Source organism: Carassius gibelio, chromosome B3, assembly GCF_023724105.1.
Source record: "Carassius gibelio isolate Cgi1373 ecotype wild population from Czech Republic chromosome B3, carGib1.2-hapl.c, whole genome shotgun sequence".
Taxonomy (NCBI): Eukaryota; Metazoa; Chordata; class Actinopteri; order Cypriniformes; family Cyprinidae; genus Carassius; species Carassius gibelio.
In genome coordinates, this window is record NC_068398.1 from 25,975,424 (window position 1) to 25,997,041 (window position 21,618).

The following is a 21,618-nucleotide window of genomic DNA, read 5'->3' on the forward strand; positions in this document are numbered from 1 at the left end:
AGACTGACTCGACATAATTATTTTTAATTAAATGCCTGCCCTGTTTTACCACAGTATATTTACATGGTTAATGCTTAATTGCCTAAAGGGAAGGAATGCAAACAGAACCATGCAGAAGACATGCACCTAGATTAACTCATTCATTATTCTAATCTATTTACTCATGGAATTACACAAACAACTTTTGTTAGAAATGTGGAAGTAATGCAGACAACAGTGAGAGGGCACATACAGTGCCTCCCATTGATTTGGAGAATTAAAGGGATAGTTCCCCCAATGAAAATTCCCCCGTGATTAGCTCACCCTCAAGCTAGGTGTATATGACTTTCTTCTTTCAGATGAATACAATCAGAGTTATATAAAAATGTCCTGGCTTTTCCACTGTTTATAATGCCAGTGAATTGGGGTCAAGATTTCGAAGCCCAAAAAAAGTACATATATCCACCAAAAACAGTACCCCACACTAGTGTTGGGCGATATGGTCATTTTTCAAATCGTCATATTGTCAGCCCTTGAGATTGACGATAAAAGGTATTATCGTGCATGGGTGGAGCAAGAGAGAGACTCTTTGTTCTTGTCATATCATAACTATTTGGTGTTTTAAACCGCACAGGTGAGTGAGAGAGAGCCTATGGAAAAATATATACTTTAAAACATACTGATAAATTAACATTAAATATAAAAAACTGTATTTAAAACAGCTAGTTCATATATAGTCAGACGCAACTGTCATATCACGCATTCTGTGACAAATTTGCCGCTTCTGTGCATGAAAGTTATCAGTCAAAATCAGTCAACAGTGAAAATCAATAGTATAGATTTCATTTAAAGTCCAGCAGTTTAACACTAATATTGGACATAAACAAACATGTTAAATATAAAATATGCAAAACAGGTAAGTTCATATAATTGGAGTAAAGTTGAATTGAACTGTTGCATCAGTCATAGACCGCTCCAGACCGCGCGCCGCATGACGAGACTGACGCACTGAAACAAGAATGATATGCATTCTGACATAACTGTGGAATTAAACTCAGTTAGTGAGAGCTCATTTAAAATATTACACACATATAGGCCGTTCAGATTACTTATTAAAGTGCAATGAAATACCTCATATCTGCATATTTGCATATTACCTCATATTTGCGTAGTCCTTCACGTCATCACCACATAGTGAGCATTATAAGTTAAGTGATCAGTCTTGAGAAGGACTACGTGAGAACCACTATGGATGAGAAGTTCGCTCTGCCGCCTTGTTATTATTTTGTCTTTACTTTATTTGTAACGCCAAGAAAGAGTTAATCTCTCATGTATGATAAGAGCGCATTGTTGTGTAGCAGCCATTAAATGTGTGGGACACCAACTCCTTGTGTCAAAGCGGACAACTTCATGGACTACAGGCTCTAATCCTCCTGCGCTTGTGCACGCGGTGTGTGTGTGTGTTTGTGGTGCTGAAGTGAAATAGCTGGGCAGTTATCATTATTATATTCTAATACATTAATAGGAAAATGAGCCTAATATTGTCTTGATTATCCATACAGAAATCAGCTTATGTCAATATCTCTGATACTATCATCTATTGGCACAACCCTACCCCACATGGCTCCAGGGGTTAATAAAGGCCTTCTGAGGCGAATCAATGCATTTGTGTAACAAAAATATCCATATTTAAGAGAGTGGTGTTCCAGCGGATGATGTAGGATGAAGGTGTAGCATAAACTCTGTTGAGATTATGCTAGTCTCACGAGAACCAAGTTTTGTTTACAGCAAAGGAAAACCAGTCTTATCTTGGATTACATTGAAATCATCAATATTTCTTTATTGTTCAAACAGTTTTAAGGAACACTGCAGTACATTTACTCCCTTACTCACTAGTTTCTTCTTGTAGAGTTGCTTAGACAAATATCTTACAAGCTTTCTATTGTAAGATTAGTGTGACGATAGAGTCTGTGAGCAGGATCTCCTCTAGGCCGAAAGTAGAGGTGCAATTGTTCATCCCTATTTTCCTCCATCAATTAAAGGGGGGATATTTATAGTTTAGAGCCCAGCAGTTAGTCATTCTCTGAGGAGTAGGGATGTCCATTATTAATTATTCTGGTGCACGTGTGGGCATGTGTGTGTTTCTATGTTAAAGTGTTGTAAAAGGCTCTTTTTGATTATCTGGGCCACACTGTGTTGCGACTGCTACAACAGATGCAATGAATCTATCGCATCACAAGGTACGCATCCATCTGTCTGTTCCGGGTTGTGAATTATTCATCCTAACGCCATTGCTGTGACAGCATGTATTGTCTGACTAGACTTTTCAGATAGTTTTCAAACGTATATCTTTCCAGTAAAGTGCAGTTTCTTCTACATACTGTATATGTGACTGTTATGCCTGCTGACACTCAAGACTGCAGAAGGATGAAATACTGTACATAAATACCACTGAAAACATCTCACATGGGCTGATTTAGGAAGCTCAGCCAGAATTACACTGGAACAGGATAGAAAGTAACGACTGTGAGAACAAATGATCAGAGTAAAAACTGCCTGCTTCACCTATTTGCTAATTTAAAATATAATTTCTCCTATTCATTTTTAATGTCGCAGTGCTTTAATTAAAAAGAGATCTGTGCAAGCTTGCAGAAATGCATGTACTGCAAATGCTAATGATTGCAGAACAAATCTGCATACTGTCCTTACTTCAGTTTCTTAGACCAGCTCTTGTTTGCCTGTGAACTGAATCCCCCTTGCAACAGAACTTTAAAGGTATAGTTGAGCCAAAAATTAACATGTATTTTAACATTTTTCATGAGGCAAAACACCATAAAAGCAGTCCATATGACTTATTCCAGTTCTTCTGAAGATAATATTATATTTGAAAAAAATGAAGAAATTGTAGTGATATTTTGTAGAAAAAAAGATCGATTGTCTACTGCCAATAGCATATGATTTTTGTAATGTGAAAAACTCTGAATCAGGGAAAAAAAAAAGAAAAAAAAAAGAATTTTCTAAATTCCATATGACATTCCTCTTCATACTTTAAATTCAATTTTTATGACAATATTTTATGATTCTGAGTTTATTTTTTTTATTTATTTTTTTTGAGAATTAAATTGATTAGACATTATTTCTGATAAATACAAATAAACAAACAAAATAGAATCAAGAAAAAATGTATATAATGAAGCAACCAAGCAGCGTTCAGTTGGGCAATGCAGAGAATATGCATGAACCAAATGCGAAATCTGTATGCAGAAATCTTTCACCCTCATGTGAAAATCCAAATTGCTTGGATTCCCGGTTTCATTTTGTTTTTATTTTTGGTAAGTGAACAATGATACAATTTTATAGGTGACCATTGCTGATGTGGACTGCCTGTTGTTTTTATAAAAACCAGATTCCAAAAAATTATAATTTATTTTTCCATAATTTTGGAAAAATTGAATAAATGGAAAAAGTCTCATAAACTTATATTTTATTCACAACAGAATGTAGATAATATATCAAATGTTGAAAGTGAGACATTTTGAAATGTCATGAATATCGGCTCATTTTGGATTTCATAAGAGATACACATTCCAAAAAAGTTGGGACAGGTAGCAATAAGAGGCTGGAAAAGTTCAACTCTGTAGGTCAAAAAAGAAGCCACATCTAAACATGATCCAGAAGCACGGGCGTTTTCCTCTGGGCCAAGACTCATTTAAAATGGACTGTGGCAAAGTGGGAAAACAAAATCACAAATCAATATTTGAAATTCTTTTTGGAAAACTGGGACGCCATGTCATCCGGACTAAAGAGGACAAGGACAACTTAAGTTGTTATCAGCGCTCAGTTCAGAAGCCTGCATCTCTGATTGTATGGGGTTGAATGAGTGTGTGTGGCATGGGCAGCTTACACATCTGGAAAGGCACCATCAATGCTGAAAGGTATATCCAAGTTCTAGAACAACATATGCTCCCATCCAGACATCGTCTCTTTCAGGGAAGTCCTTGCATTTTCCAACATGACAATGCCAGACCACATACTGCATCAATTACAACATCATGATTGCGTAGAAGAAGGATCCGGGTACTGAAATGGCCAGCCTGCAGTCCAGATCTTTCACCCATAGAAAACATTTGGAGCATCATAAAGAGGAAGATGTGACAAAAAAGACCAAAGACAGTTGAGCAACTAGAAGCCTGTATTAGACAAGAATGGGACAACATCCCTATTCCTAAACTTGAGCAACTTATTATAAAAAGAAGAAGGGATGCCACACAGTGGTAAACATGGCCTTGTCCCAACTTTTTTGAGATGTGCTGATGCCAAGAAATTTTGAATCAACTTATTTTTCCCTTGAAATTATACATTTTCTCAGTTTAAACATTTTATATGTCATCTATGTTGTATTCTGAATAAAATATTGAAATTTGAAACTTCCACACCATTGCATTCTGTTTTTATTCACAATTTGTTCGGTGTCCCAACTTTTTTGGAATAGGATTATTGAATTTTTAAATTCAGCTAGTTGTATATTAATAGTTGCATAGCATAATTATTGATCTATATAAATTGTGACCGTATTAAGGTATCTAAGGGGAAGTGAGAACCTTCTTCCTGGTCAGGACACGGTTAAAGATGAAGCTGTCATTAAACACACTCACTAAAAGGCTCCAGATGCAGGACATCAAAGTGCTGCCCAACCTGCCATTTTCAGATGACACCTTTGGCATTGGGTATGTTTGGCAGTGTTTCAAGCAGCCTGGGATCTGCTTCTTTGACTGGACCAGTTCCCTCATCCACAACCACCTCTATTCAAAACAAGGTTCACGTGTTGGTTCCTCCAAAGACTTTGATGTCGACTCATTCTTTCTGAAGCATGAACATTATACAGTAATGACAAGATTAATATCAACCAGGTTTTAAATTAATCCATAATGTTCTTTAATTCTATCCCAGTGTGTTTGTGTGTGCAATCAAGACTATGATTATAACAAGGTATGTTTATTAAACTCACAGAGCAACCTCTGTGGTACAGTAGGTTTGTTAAATGAACTGTGACTTAAAGAGAAAGTAGTAAATCCACAGATTTAAAAGTAAAAAACTTGCAAACAGTTTAAAGGTATATCTTAAAACCGAAAATACTTTGAAAATGCACTCCGAAAAAATGTGGAGAAATGTAGCATTACATCACTTATTCACCAATGGATCCTCTGCAGTGAATGGGTGCCGTCAGAATGAGAGTTCAAACAGCTGATCACAATAGTCCACAAGTAATCCACATGACTCTTGTGAGGTGAACAGCTGCATTTTTGTAATTAACAAATGAATAACAAGCGAAAACAAACTGTTCTAAACAAATATGTTGGTGGATTTTGATGATTTTAAACGGGATGTTTTTCACTGGTTTCACCAATAAACAATGTTTTAATGTTAAAATGTCTGGATGGATTGTTTCTTAAAACATGGAGCTTTTCACTTCACAAGGCATTAACTGATTGAACGGACTGCAGCTGTGTTGGATTACTTGTGAATTATTGTGATGTTTTTATCAGCTGTTTGGACTCATTCTGACGGCACCCATTCACTGCAGAGGAAACATTGGTGAGCAAGTGATGTAATGATACATTTCTCAGAATCTGTGCAGATTAAAAACAAACTCATGTACAACTTGCATAATAGTGAATTTACAGCAAATTTTCTACATTTTGAGTGAACTATTCATTTAACAGTGTCACGTCACATTTATAATCTGCAAGATCAGTAAATATTTTATGATTAATTTGATCACGTAATTGTTATAACTTATAACTGTTATTGTTAAATCAATTCTCACATGAGTCCTTTGACCGTAGGTTCTGTCTTTCCAGCAGTAGTTGAGTTACTATCAAAAGACACATTCCCAAAGGGTATGGGAGCATTATCTTCTGAGATCTTGACACTCATTAACCAGGCTGGGGCAGGCAGAAGAATTTAGTGAAGTGATAAGCCCACTTGTTGAATAATGGCCTGAATTCTTTTCCTCCTTTTTGCCCTACACAGATAACAATGGAATGTGTATCCGTATACAGCACTACATTTCATGGTGTTGCCTGTGGGACTTACTAACTTAGTACTGGGCTCTCAATGGACATCACAGGGCTCTTAAGGGGGTGGGGGGGGGTGGGGCTGCTTTCACTTCTTTGACAGCAGCCATAAATTTGATGCTGCAAAATTCCCAATGCTCGACTAATTTATTATTTGCAAAATTGAGATAATTAACATTCCATTAGAGACCCTCTGCTATACATCCTGCAGTAAAATGATAATGATTTTGCGTATAAGTTATAGCTTGTAGTTCGACAAGCTACAGCTTTAAGTAGTTAGTCAAATTACTTTTTAGAAAATGTATTTAGCTACATAATGTAGAATTCAATAAGAATCTTATGTTTTTGCCACAGAAACATTGAGGGTTTTCAAGATTATTCACTGGAACGCATCAGATTTTTCAGTGAACATATGAAAGATGATAGAGAGATTTATTAGGGTCAATGAGATTGGAATGAATCAGATCATTTAGAATGATACAGTTCACTAGAATCAATGAGACAAGAATTAATTAGATTGTTTAGGATGATACAAATTCACTGCAATTAATCAGAACAGAATAAACCAGATAATTTAGGATAATCAGATTTAGGTTTTTAGGTCTGATTTAGGATAATCAGATAATTTATTATATTAACTAAATTAATTAATCTAAGCATTAAAGGAAAACACCACCGTTTTTTCCATATTTCACTATGTTCTTCCCTAAACTTAGAGTTGATACTGTACGTACCTCTCACATCTCATTGTGTGCAATTAATCGCTGTAGCGCGGCACCACTATGTTAGCATTTAGCTTAGCACCATTCATTCCTTAGGATCCAAACAGGGATGAATTTAGAAGCCACCAAACACTTCCATGTTTTCCCCATAACATAAGTAGTTACACGAGTAAGTATGGTGACCCCAAATAAAACGTGGTGATTTTCTAAGCGGATAGAAAATGATAACTATAATGTATGGCGGAAGAGCACTTCGCAACACTTCGACCTCAGCGCAGTAATATCATCACTGCTGATAACTTCCCCAAACTATTACCAACAGTGCAGGCGTACAGGGAGAGGGAGAGGGGGAGTTATCAGGAGTGATGATATAATAATAAAAAATCTAAGAAGTAAATGCATGTTCACATTTCTGGAACTAATAACTCATATTACTTTTATTGTGTAATCCCCAACACTGAATATTTGAATATATTGAAAGCTTTTGCATCTTGTTTCTGAGAGTGTAGCAGCATTACACTGCTCTTTTTTTAACTCCTGGACTCAGAGTTCTGCATCTACTCCAGTGACACCACTGAATCTCATGCCTTTAGAAACTGAAAAGAGGATTTGTTCCTCTTTGTGCTCTTGAGTACCATTCTGCATAACACTCAAGGCCCTAATTATTAGCTGAGGAGTATTAAGTAGACTAGAGCATAAAAAAAGAGGGAAAGAGAAAAACAGGTAGTGGTATTAAAAACAAAGGTGGCTATTTAGGAAACGTAGAAAAGGGAGAAAATAAAGACAGCACATTCTTGGGTCAAAGTAAGGAGGTTAATCAACTCTCCCTTTTATTTGAACTCTTGGGTGGTGTATTATCAAAAGTAAAGTTTCCATTATACACTGGAAAAAATGGAGTTTATAGTCAAGAGTTTGCTGTGTCTCTAGTTTTTGCATGTAAAACCACTTTCCAACCATAAATTTCCAAAGCTTTCAGATTGTCAGTGAGGGGGCAGACGTGACTCAGCTGACAGCAAGGAATCGTGGGGAGTGTCTTTCTCAAACACTTTGCTTTGCCAGACTCCTTTGAAAAGAGCCAAACGACCGAATTGAACTGCAAAGTTTTGATAAGGTCAATACGCTTCAAAGTATTTTTCTTAAGCTGCTAGTAAAAGTCTGAGTTGTGTGATCTACGTTTAAGGGAATATTTACAGATTTAAGTAAAACAGAGCTTTGACCTACTTGTTTATATGAAATCATTAAAAAGCTAATCCTATGGCCATGAAAAAAGTCAGGAGTGTAAATATAAATGTAAGAAATCTAACCTATTAGATCTAAGTAGCTCATCTTACATTTCATACAGTTTATTAGTGACGAACTTGATGCAGGACAAAACCTCACTGTGATTTAGTCTATAGAATGCAGTTATATACCACTAATATCCAAGAGATTTGGGCATATTTATAGCATATGAAATACTAATATGCCACACACAATGAGTGCAGTATTAATGAGAATAATAGCACAAGTGCTGTTTTGTCCTGAATTGCATTATTATTGATTTTACTACTAATGTGATATTGATTTTATGCAATAATTCAATAATCAAAAAGTTAATATTTTGTTATATTGTAGACACAATATAGTTATTATATTTATGCCATTGTGATTTCAGTGTAAATGCATTCATGCTACATCTGAGCTGCAATAAACGGTCTGTAAATATATCTAAATAAGTAATACATTAATACATTCTATGTTTAATCAAATAAACTATATCTCTCATAAAACTACTTTTTGTCATATCTTTTTGACGCGTGAATTTGCAATTAATTATGAATTAATCATCACATTGTGTAATTAGATTATATTACTTAAATATATTCATTTATTAGATGTCCATTGTAGAAGAATAAAAGTTTAACTGAAGAATGTTTTGGGGTTTTTTTTTAGTCAACGTTGCAGTGGGTGTATCAATAATGCATCCAAGTTGTCGTCTGACTCTGGTTAATTAAAGGTCCTCAGATGTTGGTTATATTAGATTATCATACTCTAAAACAGATGATAGAAGGTGTGTAGAATTGTTAATTCATTTAGATCTCAGTGGCCACCAATCTGATGATGAAACTAGTTGAAACTTTTCAATCGGTTGAAGTTTATACACCTTCCTCTTTCTCTCTCTTTAATTGACTTACAATCATAAGTCATAGTATACCATCTGTACCATCTTGTTTTTCGACCTTGAGAAGTGCGAATCGCCTTTCCCTGTTGGTTTTATCCTCCTGTTTTTCTTTTAGCTGTTGTCAAGTGCACTACTGCCAGTGTAAAACTTCAAACAAACTGTAAGAATGAGAGTGCAATATTGTCTCGCTGAGTGATGCAGAAATCAGTTTGATGTTCTCATTAGCACTTTTTATTAACACCTGGGAAGTGTGTCCAGTAAGGCACCATCTCTCTGAATGTCTTCCTTACCTTTTTGTTTTGTTTCAGGGTCAAGAAGGAGGTCATGAAAAGCCTGTCTCTGATACCCTGACCCCGCCACAGACACAGCCTGGTGTATGTCACAGCTTTGTACAAGAGCACTTCCAGGCACAATATAAGTAAGTGTATTTTGAACACACTACACACAACATTTGGGGTCTGTAAGATTCTGAAATGTTTTTGAAAGAAATCTTTAATGCTTACCAAGACTGCATTTATTTGATCAAAATATAGTAAAACAGTAATATTGCGAAATATAGTGTAAATATGATTAATTTTACATTACGGCTGTGCTGGTCCATCGGCTAGTTTAGCATGAACCAACTTTGACTAGCACAAAAATCATCTCTTTAGAATCAATGGTGAAACTGTTTAGAGAATGATGACTCACAACATGCAATAGAGGAAAGAAAAAACTCTTCCCAGCAACAACTTCCCAAAGCTGACACTCCATTTGCTATGACATGAGATGAATCAGTTTATGTTAACTCCTGGGATACGATGCCCTCTTTTCACCCAGTCCAGCTAATCATCTGTGTTAACGAATATTGATAAAGCCAACAGATTTGGGAGGCAGCATATGTCCAACTGCAGCAAGCTGTTCTCAGTCAGAAGATCCAAACAAACCATCACCATCAAGCAACTCCAGTCAGGCCAGATGGTTTGGTTGTCCACTAGGGATCTCCATTTGAAGTTTCCATCAAAGAAGCAAAGTCTTTGATTTAGTGGTCCATTTAAAGTTCTAAGACAAATACCTCCAGTCGATTTCTACTAAAACAAACCTCACCTTCAGACTGAATGTAAAGACAACTCAGGGCATATTTCTTTATGTAATAAAAAACTTTATCTTTTTTAGGGCACCATGAACTGTATGCTCAGATATTGAAGCAGAATGTTTGACTCAACATGAAACTAAACATATATAATACAGATTTAATTTATACATCTTTAAATGGGTCATTGCATGCACTTTTGCAAGCTGTTTAAACTGAAATGTGTGTTGGCAATGTGTGTACACAACCACCCTATATTGATACAAATCCACCCAGTGTTTTTTTTTTTTTTTTACTAAAATCTTTACCCGTTTCTTAAATCGGGCTGATCGCAGATGCCTGTCTTTGTGACATCACATAGACAGGCCCCTCCCACAATAGTTTGGTTGACAGCGTTTCAGCACAGACTGGACTGGTGTCTTACCTTAGACCCGCCCTGAGTGACTGTCATCAGTCCACCATTGTTTCACCACCGAAGCAGATGTAGAAAAGAATGACTCCTAAGTGATCAAGGTGTTCTGTTGTTGGATGTAATAATGAACACAGCAGTCGTCGTTTACTCCCGACATCTGAGCCGCTAAAGATGCAGTGGATTACTTTTGTTTTTGAAGAGAATGCACCCCCGATCTACCTAAATACGTTTATGTTTGCGTGAATCATTCGTGATCCACCCTCACCTACAGAAGAAGTGAGTTTAAGGTTTTCTAATGAATCTTTGCCAATGGCCTTTCCTAATAATGTGCTGATTAGCAAGTTTCACAATGAATGCGGCTAAACAGTCCCTCAGACAGTGGCTCAGAAGAGAGGGGCGGAGTCAGTAGGGCTCATTAACATTTAAAGGAAAATGCTAGAAAACGGTTTCCTCTGAAAAGAGCTGTTTTTCACAGGGTAAAAACAAAAGTGTTTTTTTTTTACACTTCCATTGAGAAATTTTAACTTATTGATGTTTCATACTTTTTATTAAGACTCAAAAGAATCATATAAACTTTTGGAAAATGGGCATCCGATGACCACTTAAAAATCAAAAGGCCAAGTCACTAAAATGGTTGTTTTACAATTATGCATATGGCAGATGCTTTTATCCAAATCGCATTGCATTCAAGGTATACAGTTTATCAGTTCAAGCATTCTTTAGGCATTAAACCCTTTACATTGGTGTTGCTAGCACCAGGGATGGGCTAGATACTGGTAGACACAATTAACTGGTTGTAAGTTGTCAACCGGTAGATGTTTTGACTGTCATCTCGTATGACTTAACTGTGCTAAGTGGTCATGACAACTTAGCGTTTGCACGCTTTTTTAAGCATTGTGGTTTAAAAACAGGTGATTTTAAGACATTGAAACAGTCAGCAGTGAAATTTCAAGTCATTTCACTATATGTTCATGGTGCTCATAGATTGTGGGTGTATTGAACAGTCATTCAGTCACTTTATAGGTTACAGTTAAATACACACACTTATATGTGTTAAAATGCCCGTCTTTGTAAATATCCTCATAAACACAGAAATTTAGGTCTTACATGTACCTGAAAGCAAACAAATGAGAAAGAAATCACAGATGTAAACACGGTATATTGGATCCGGGAAGCTCTTAAAGTGACAGTAGTCATTCATGTTAATCAACTAACAAAAGAGAGAAAATCTTTCACTGCCCTTGACTAAAACACTTTTGTAACTTTGATAAGAAGAAATATATATTTAATTTACACAGTCGAGAATAAGCAGTGTTTTTATAAATTTGATTACATTATACAATGTATGGAGCATTTCTTATTTAAAGTATTTGTTCTACTGTAGTTATTTTGTCATGTTTATTATAATTAGTTTCTTATTCTTATTTAATCTGTGACTTTATACTTTAGCGACCTTTTTTATTTTATTTTTTAAGCGTAAATTGCAAATATTGTGTTTTTGCATGTACTTTCTATATAATCTACTCGCTTTAATAATTCAATTTGCTTTTGGTGTGCACACACCACCTAAACGAACAGTCAAATATGCATACTAAATTTTTGTATTTTTAATCGGTCAACAAAGCAGAGAGTCCCACCCATTGTTACTCTGATGAAATGCTGTAATAAACAGTACAGTTTAAAATTGCAACTGCATATTAAGGTTCACTCAGAAATGAAAGTTTTGTCATCATTTACTTGCCTTCAAGTTATTCTAAACCTGTATCAGTTTCTTTCTTCTGCTGAACACACAAGAAGATATTTTGAAGAATGTTGGTAACCAAACAGTTAATAGAAGCCTTTGACTCCCATAGCATTTTTTTTTCTTACTATGGAAGTTAATAGCTACCATCAACTGTTTGGTTACCTCAAAATATCTTCTATTGTGTTCAAGAGGAGAAAGGAACAACTTGAGAGCAAGTTGATGTGAACTGTCCCTTTAAACTGTGATAAGAGAAAGTATTTTAACATTAAAAAAGATCAACCACCTCATCTTAACACACATGTTCCCTCTAAATCTTCCTCTCGCTCCAGTAATTTAAACATTTGTGAGCAGTTTTAGCAGATGTAGTTTTGCCTACTGCATTCACTGCAGTTCTGGACTGATGTGCGGACCGACAGTTTGTCACTCATGTTGCCTCGCTTAAGCTGTTACCTGTGTTCTCACTGTCATTCTGAGACATCATTACATTACGTTATCCTTCTCTTTTGGCATTCGCATCTCTGTTTTTCCCACCCTCCATCTGCTGCTAGCTGGTTCATTTGTTCATTTTACGTAAATGTTATGATGAATCACTGACAACAGTCGAAAATTACTGTTTATCACCCAACTGCTGACAAAAAAGTTCTGCGCAAACACCTGGCCTGCAGTCCAGACATCAGCAAGCCTGAACACGCGACGTTGTCATGAAACACTGATTAAATGTGTGACGCAGGCCCAACCTCTCCTACAAGACAACTGTAATTAGTAGCTTAGAAGATTACAGCATACTAGCCATCTGCTCCTAAAGGAAATAACTCATGTTTTTGCTGTACTTTCAATAAATATCTGTCATTTCATCTTAGTGTTGCTTAGTGGCCATTTAAAAAAAAAAAAGAAAACACTGTAATCAGCCAATCAACTACTAGACCACTCAGAATCCATCAGTACAATTTAACAGTTGAAGATGGCAGGATTCTTAGCAGTAGCAGCCAGAAGATTAATAATACTGTAAACTAAACTAAATTACTATCTTCACTCAAAATACTGTATTCTGAATGCCATCATTAGTACCTACTGTAAAGTTACAGTAGTAATTTAGCAAACAATGTTATAAAATAATTTTAATATGTTTAGAGGGAGCTAGGGCAGATAACAATACAACCCTTATGAAAATGTAAACCAAAAACCATAATGACCACAAATTAACCATGGTTTTCCTATACTGATCATAGTCTATCCATGAAATTTGTAGATTTTAATCAACCCGCTAAAAAAAAAAAAAAAAAAAAAAAAAAAAAAAAAAAAAAAAACCTTGGTTACTACTGTAATAAACCATGGCAAATTTTAGAACAATAAAAAATATAACTCATGATATTACAATAACACATTAAGTTTTAGGATTTCTCTGTAAAGAAATTGTCATGATGTTATTATTTTTGTAGTAATTTTGACATTTATCCAATTTAGAAAACATAGTTTTGTTAAAACTAGTATTTAAGCCAATTTAAGATAAAACAACAACACAAGTTATGTTATTGCACACAGAGTACAATGAGGTGGTTGTTTTGCAACACTGGAGACAGTTCTGTTCATAACAGTAGATGGTTGATGGAAAAAGTGACAGGTACAAAACAATTAGTAAAAAAAAAAGGTAAACACAGAGACAGAGATATCACGCAAAATGAGGAGAATGAAAAGGGAAAAAGGTGCAGTTCAAGAGAGAACCTTTAATTATTTTGCATGACCCCAGCATAAGGTTTTAACCTTTTTTTAAATGTGATGGCCATACAAAAAATAGGATTGTCCCTGGTTTTAGTATTTGTTGTAGGTGTATGAGATTGCCTAGATGAATGTGAGATTTCCTGGACTGAAATGTTGTCCCAGTCCTGCCCTGTTCTGCATGGTGATTGTTCAGCCTTAATACAATTATTAGCTAACAAAATTTTAAATGTAAGTTATTTTGTATTAATGACGTGAGGTCCAGGTACAAGCTTGACACTAAAACAGGTATTAATGAGTGCTTTTTACTTCAGTACATGAGAGAGCCATACTTCCTCTTCAGGAACTCGAGCTGCGTCAATGCGCTTTGGGGAACGCGGCCAGCGTGCGCGACTCTGAATATTGTGTAAAATCAGACCAATGGAAGAGCGTGACGTCTATCAAAGCACGTGCCACGCAGCTGGCGTCAGCTTCGCGTCTTTCAGGCAAGCGCTCTGTGTGTGAATGTCAAACTGTTTGTCTTGTGAGTCTTATTTACTGTTGTCTGTCAAGTTAAGAGCTCCTAGACATGCCAAAGAGCAAGGCGAAAGTCAAACACACTGATGGCGATTCCAAATCGCGCTATAGGTTGTGTGTTCCTCCCTGCCCGAGATATATAATGGATGGGGATACACACAGCCTGTGCGTGGTTTGCCTGGGTTCGAAGCACGCTGAGTCGGCTCTCGAGGGGGCCGACTGCCCACACTGTGAGCGTATGTCGGTGCGGCTGCTTCATTCCCTCTTCGAGGAGGGGGCCTTGGCCAGCGTTCCCCGCAGTGATGGTCCCGCTTCTGCTGAGGCAGAACGGCGGCTGCACTCGTGGGGTTCGCAAGTGGATCTGGTGGAGGGAATGGAGACGGGAATGGAGTCCCTATCTCCTTCCACTTCTGCCAAATCCGGCACCCAATCCCTAGAGTCGGAAGCACGCTCAGCGGTTCCTTCCACTCAGGGAGAGGGGTCGACGCTCCGCCTCTCTTCCTCAAAGGAGGTTGACGTGGAGTCGATCGATGGATTCGCCACCCCACTCGTCGCAGTATGAGGAGCTCTTGGAGGTGGTTACTTGCACGGTGGCCAAGTTAACGCTCGCGAGCTATCTGTCCCCTGGCGCGGGGTCGTCTCTAAAGGCCCTGTCATTGCCCTCAAAGCCACTCAAAGCAACATCGGCTTTGGTGGGCAAAGGGTATGCGGCTGCAGGTCAGGCTGGTGCGAGTCTGCACACCATGGCGGTGTTACAGGCGTACCAAGCCGACCTGCTTAAGGAGCTAGATGAGGGAGAGGAGATCAAGTCCCACGACATTTCAGAGCTAAGAAGGACCGCTGATCTCTCTTCGACGACGCAGTCAATTCTGTTGTCGACAGATTTCAGGAGGCCCGCAAACAAGCGGCGGCGTTCCATAAGTTCCTCCCTTGTCGCTCCCTTGGGTCATCTGGGCGGGAGATGCCCCAGCCGCACCCTAGCTCCTCGTACCGCAAGGCCCAAAAATGAGAGTCTCGGCGACGCTCTCGGCCGAGGACTTCCAAGCCCAAACAAGATCTCAGGGCAGTTATCGAAGCTAAGAAGTCCTCGGCCAAGAAATCCTGACGCCTGAGGGCAGCCTCTGCTGGGGTAGAGCGGTACACACCGCAGTACAGGGTGCCCGTCTCACCTCAGTGCCCTCTGGGGGCTGGTCTGCCAACCCTGCCAGTGTTCCAGGCATCCAAGCATCACTCTCAGTATCTTCCGCCCCTGCGCGTAACGGGGCTGAGACGCTCGCCGCCCCTGCGGGGGCCTCTTACACCAGAAATCAGTCCTGAGAGACTGATTCCTTGAGTAGATTATTTAACAGCGTGGAAACTACTGCCAAATGTATCTCGATGGGTCCTGCACACAGTAGAAAAAGGCTACTGTATTCAGTTCGGCTCTGTGCCGCCAGTATTCAACGGGGTCACGATAGTCGATAGTCGGCCTCAGGCAAGGTCTGGTTATGGAACAGGAAGTGAAAACCCTATTAGAGAAGGAGGCCATCGATGTGGTCCCTCCTCAGGACAGGGAGTCCGGATTTTACAGCCGGTATTTCATAGTTCCAAAGAAGGATGGGGGGTTGCGTCCAATTATAGACTTGAGGGTCTTAAATTGTTCAGTTATGAGACTAAAATTAGACATGTGGAAGAAACCTTGGTTCTTGAAACAGGGCCCGGTGTTGGGAGCTCCTTGTCGCTGTGTAACACTAGCGACGGATGCATCCCTCACCGGCTGGGTTGCAGTCATGAGTGGCCACCCTGCCCGTGGTCTGTGGAGCGATCGCCATCTTACATGGCATATCAATTGTCTATAAATGCTAGTAGTTTATCGTGCACTGAAGCACTTCCTCCCAGACCTAAGGGGTCACCATGTGTTGGTGTGCACCGACAACACATCGGTGGTCTCTTATATCAACCACAAGGGAGGTCTGCGTTCGTGCCCTTTGTACAAGCTGGCGCACCAGATCCTGGTGTGGCCCCAGAGCAAACTCCTCTCATTAAGAGCAGTATATATTCCTGGGAAACAAAATATGGGAGCAGACATACTGTCAAGGCAGGGGCCGAGGCCCGGGCAATGGAGACTTCAGAAGTAGTGAAGCAGATATGGAGAGTATTTGGCAGGGCTCAAGTAGACCTATTTGCATCTCAAGAGACGTCACAATGCCCCCTTTGGTTCTCTCTAGTTCATCCAGCTCCTCTGGGACTGGACGCTATGGTACAGACCTGGCCTAGGCTTCGTCTGTACGCATTTCCCCCTATCGATCTGCTCCCGGGAGTTCTGGCGAGAGTGCGCCAGGATGGGGTCCGTCTGTTGTTAGCCCCGTTCTGGCCGGGCCGAGTATAGTTCTCAGATCTAGTCTCGCTCCTCGACGGCTCTCCATGGGAGATAACCGATCAGGACAGACCTACTCTCGCAGGCGCAGGGTACAATAATTCACCCTCGCCCGGAGTTGTGGAAGCTGTGGGTGTGGCCCCTGAGGGGGCACAACTGTTAGCAGCTGGTCTCTCAACCGAGGTTGTTGAGACCCTTCTCCAATCCAGAGCTCCCTCAACGAGGAAACTGTACGCCCTGAGGTGGAAACTCTTCACCTCATGGTGCAGAGACCGCCAGTTAGACCCAGCAAACTGCCCGGTTGGTACAGTTCTGGAGTTCCTACAGGCTAGGCTCTCTGCAGGTTTGAACCACTCCACGTTGAAGGTCCACGTGGCGGCTATTGCGGCCTACCACGCCCTTCTCGATGGCCAGTCTCTGGGAAGACACCCCCTAGTTACACGTTTCCTCCGCGGTGCGCTGAGGCTGAGACCTCCAGTACGGTCCCGTATTCCCCCGTGGGACTTGGTTGTGGTGTTAGAGGCAATGTGCACACCCCCGTTTGAACCTATTCAAGATATCTCAGACAGACATATCACACTTAAAACCTCCATTCTGTTGGCTATCACCTCTCTGCGGAGAGAAGGGAGACCTTCAGGCCCTCTCTGTGGCCCCTACTTATCTTGAGTTTGCACCAGGCATGACTAAAGCGTTCATATACCCTTGAGCAGGATATGTTCCTAACGTTCCCTCTGTTACACCACAACCTGTAGTGCTGCAGGCCTTCTGTCCTCCTCCCTTTCGGGAGCCCGACCAGGTGAAGCTAAATTGTATGTGTCCAGTTCGAGTGCTGGACGACAAATTGCTTGTATGCTACGGTCCCCCCAAGAGGGGTTCTCCTGCTTCTAAGCAGACTATTTGTCGTTGGATAGTCGAGGCTATCAATGCTTCCTATGAGTCCTCTGGTTGTCCCCCGCTGTCGGGAGCCAAGGCTCACTCTACTCAGGGTATGGCGGCCTCCAAGGCCTTCTTAGCAGGTGTATCCATGCTGGACATCTGCAATGCTGCGGGGTGGTCCACGCCCTCTATGTTTGTTAAATTCTATGACCTAGACATGCCAGTTACTCCAAGCGCTTCCGTCCTCCTGTCCTAAGCTGTGCTCGTCGGATACACATTAGGCAGGGGTTTGGTAGTCTGGCGGCGTTGGTACTCGTTCCCCAAAGCGCATTGACACAGCTCGAGTTCCTGAAGAGGAACGTCTCTAGGTTACGTGGGAACGAGACGCTGCGTCTCGGAGCAATACCCCCGGCACCCCTGCCGGCGCTTGCTGGTACTCGAAGCTGACGCCAGCTGTGTGGCACGTGCTTTTATAGCTTCCTGGTCGCTTACGTCACTCCGCCGCTCTTCCATTGGTCTGATTTTTATTTTTATTTTTTTTTCGGTTTGGTAATTTACAGATCATTCAATCCAATCATTCAAAACATAAACACAATGACCTGGTGCAGGCAAAAGCTAAAGCTTATTGTGCCTGCCCTTAACTTTAAAATCATAAATGCAACACATTAATGACAACATCTGTTCATAACATTAACATTAACACATTAGTGGACCAATGTCCACCACACCAAAAGCAAGCCGCTTTAATTCATTTTCATTCTGTTGAATATTTTTCCATTGTTATTCTCTTGTAAATATTTTTAAACTGAAAAATAGACGTGGCTTGTTTTAAATCATTACAGCAACTATTCCATAATTTAACTCCTTTATTTGATAAACAGTGTTCTCTTAATGTAGAATGTACTTGTGGTTGATTAAATATACATAGTCCTCTGAGATTATAATTACTTTCTCGCTGGGTAAATAATATTTGCAAGCATTTAGGAATTTTATTATGTTTAACTTGGTAAATAAACTTTGCCATATATATACTGTATATATATATATATATATGTACATATATACATATACATATATATATATATATGTATATATATATATATATATATACATATATATATATATATATATATATATATATATATATATATATATATATACATATATATATATATATATATATATATATATATATATCAACTTTACTATCATCCATATATATATATATATATATATATATATATATATATATATGGATGATAGTAAAGTTGATTCACTCAAACATTACAAATTGTTCCCATTTTCTCAGTGTGATAATGGTGCACTAGGGAAATTCTCTTTGTTTGTTTATACTGTATGGGTTGACTGTGTCTCGAGATGAATAATCCATTTAATGACCTCTTTTGTCTGGGAAGTTTATTATAATAGGCCACTTTGTATTAATTAAACAGATTTGCATGTTCTTCATCTATAATGAAGCACTCAGTTATTTTGATACATCCCTGTGGTTCAAGGAAAAGTGTGTTGTGAACAGATATGTTCATTTTCTGCTTAGATTTGGCAAATACAGTGCCAAATACTTTGGAATCGAGAACGGGTTCTTATTCAGCCCCATTAAACAATACAGAAAAAACAATAACATTAGATTCTGATGCGAACAGTATACTGTACTGAATGCAAGTGCGAAAAATTCAATGATGACTGTTCTGAGCTGAATCTTTTTAATGAACCAAACACACATCCTCAATATGGAACCACATACAAACATACTACTTTCACTATTTCTGACATAGAAATGAAAAAGCAGTAAGAGTCACATGCGACAACAGACCGGCCATTGTCCGACTCCCAATCAAAAGCCTCTTGTCAGCTGGATCTTTTTAGTGAATAAAAAAACATACAGAGCAAATTATCCTCATGAACTGGTACTCCTCAGATAATTATACAGCTTAAACAATGTAGTCCAACCATTTCCCTAAACAATGACTCTGTGAATATCAGATTGCATTTATACCCCTTTTAAACAGTGAGAAGTCATTTAAAAAGTCTGTGTATGCTCACCGCTTGTAAGAATTGTTTTCAATGTGTTTATTATAAAAAATGATTATTCCTCATTATTCCTTTTTGATGACAACAACAACACAAGATTCGAAATTATAGTGACTGAGATCATTTGGGTTCTTATACCTGCAAATTGACTATGCGCACAGACTTGGATCAGGTTCTCTTATTCTGTGTAAGTGGAGTGTTGCTGCTGCATTGTTTGTCTTATGTGGGCGAACTGCAGCCGAAGAGCTCAGTTAAAATGCTGAAGTCTCCACATAACACTCTGACAGCTGCTGGAAATGAACAGGGCTTTCCTTAATACTCTAAAAATATCTCTAGCCACCTCTCTTTATTTGTTTCTCCACAACACTGACGTGGCAAGTGCTAGCAGGTAGAAGAAGTATTGTTTAAAGACATTAGTATTTATGAGCGCTGGAGATGCTCTAAGAAGAGACACAGACAGATAGATAGATAGATAGATAGATAGATAGATAGATAGATAGATAGATAGATAGATAGATAGATAGATAGATAGATAGATAGATAGATAGATAGATAGATAGATAGATAGATAGATAGATAGATAGATAGATGCTTCATCAAAGCCATTCTGAACAAGTCTATGTAGTGAGTTTGTTATCATTCTGTAAATGAGTGGCAAGGATGATGTAAAAAACTGCAATTGTGATTTCGTGAGCATCAGTTTCCGTAGCTACAACAATTATTCTTCCCAGGAGACGTTCTGTGCTTCCTCTTCCCTGTGACATCACTTCCTCTTCCACTAAACTTCCCTTGCGGCTCATTCATGCAAAACAATGGCTAATAGCTTGACTGTTTGTGTGTGTTTATTACATAATATTTGTATATATTTGCTTTTCTGCTACTCTTTTGTTGCTGTTTGACCATCTTTTTTTTAACCATCTTTTTTCCAGGTCATCTCTGACATGCCCACATTGTCTTAAGCAGAGCAACACGTTTGATCCTTTTCTGTGCATTTCCCTCCCTATTCCTCTAAGACAGACGAGGTGAGTACAGCCGTACCAAACTGAAGCCTTTTGAAGTTGTTGATTCATGCAAAAATGTCATTGTTTTGCTTGCTGTGGTTGTATTCTAACATGTTTGCCTCTCTGTAATCAAAACTATGAAGAATTCAAACCAGCAGCAGCAGACGGATTGCAAGGGAAATCCTTTTTTTGTAGGAAATGAAGACCCTCATGTTTACAAATGTGCAACTGTTGTCCCACACATGATATAATGTATAATGTTTCTGTATATACAGTATATAAACAAGCTTTGCATTGATATATGGTAATACTGGTTATACTGGCTATGAGGGATGAGACCGGTATGGCATTTTATACTGGTTTGAAGGAAATTTGAAACTTGTATGACAAAAACAGTACTGATATCAATATCCTAATGAATACAGTAGGCTTAAATAATAAAGGCCACCTAAAGCATATCTTACAATTGTACACAACTGTATATGGCAATATTATCCTAAACATTTTCCCAGAATCGGAATAGTTAACTCATAATAGGTTTTTAAGTTGTATTCCTTTGTAGATGCAAACCAGGGTCTGTCAAGCTACAAAAAAGCACTGTAAATCATCATAAAAAAGTTCACTGAAAATCTATTCACTTTGATTAGCTTCAGCTTAGTCATTTTTATATATATTTTTATCTTTATGTGTTCCAAGAAATAAAGGGAGTCATACAGCTTTTTATGATGGTACAGTCTTAATTTTTAGTTGAACAATTCCTTTAGGACAGAACACATAACTAGTTAAGGAAAGTAAACTGTTTGAGGTGTGGTACTTTTTACATGACCGATTGCCTTATTTCTTCCGGCAATTGATTCAGCGTTTACCCCAACGCCACCCTCATTCACAGTAGTTTATTTCTAAGAAGGGCGTTTTCAGGCTTTAGGTCATATATCAG

The 21,618-nt window shown here is 38.7% G+C and overlaps 1 protein-coding gene across 1 annotated transcript in view; it reads left to right on the forward strand.

Annotated features, from left to right (window-relative positions):
* LOC127953624 (ubiquitin carboxyl-terminal hydrolase 43-like) overlaps positions 1-21,618 on the forward strand; it is an 85,274-nt gene that overhangs the window by 17,585 nt on the left and 46,071 nt on the right. Inside the window, exons 3-4 of the mRNA XM_052552856.1 lie at positions 9,248-9,357; positions 20,610-20,702. Of these exons, the coding sequence (XP_052408816.1) occupies positions 9,248-9,357; positions 20,610-20,702 (203 nt within the window). The remainder of the gene's footprint in view (positions 1-9,247; positions 9,358-20,609; positions 20,703-21,618) is intronic.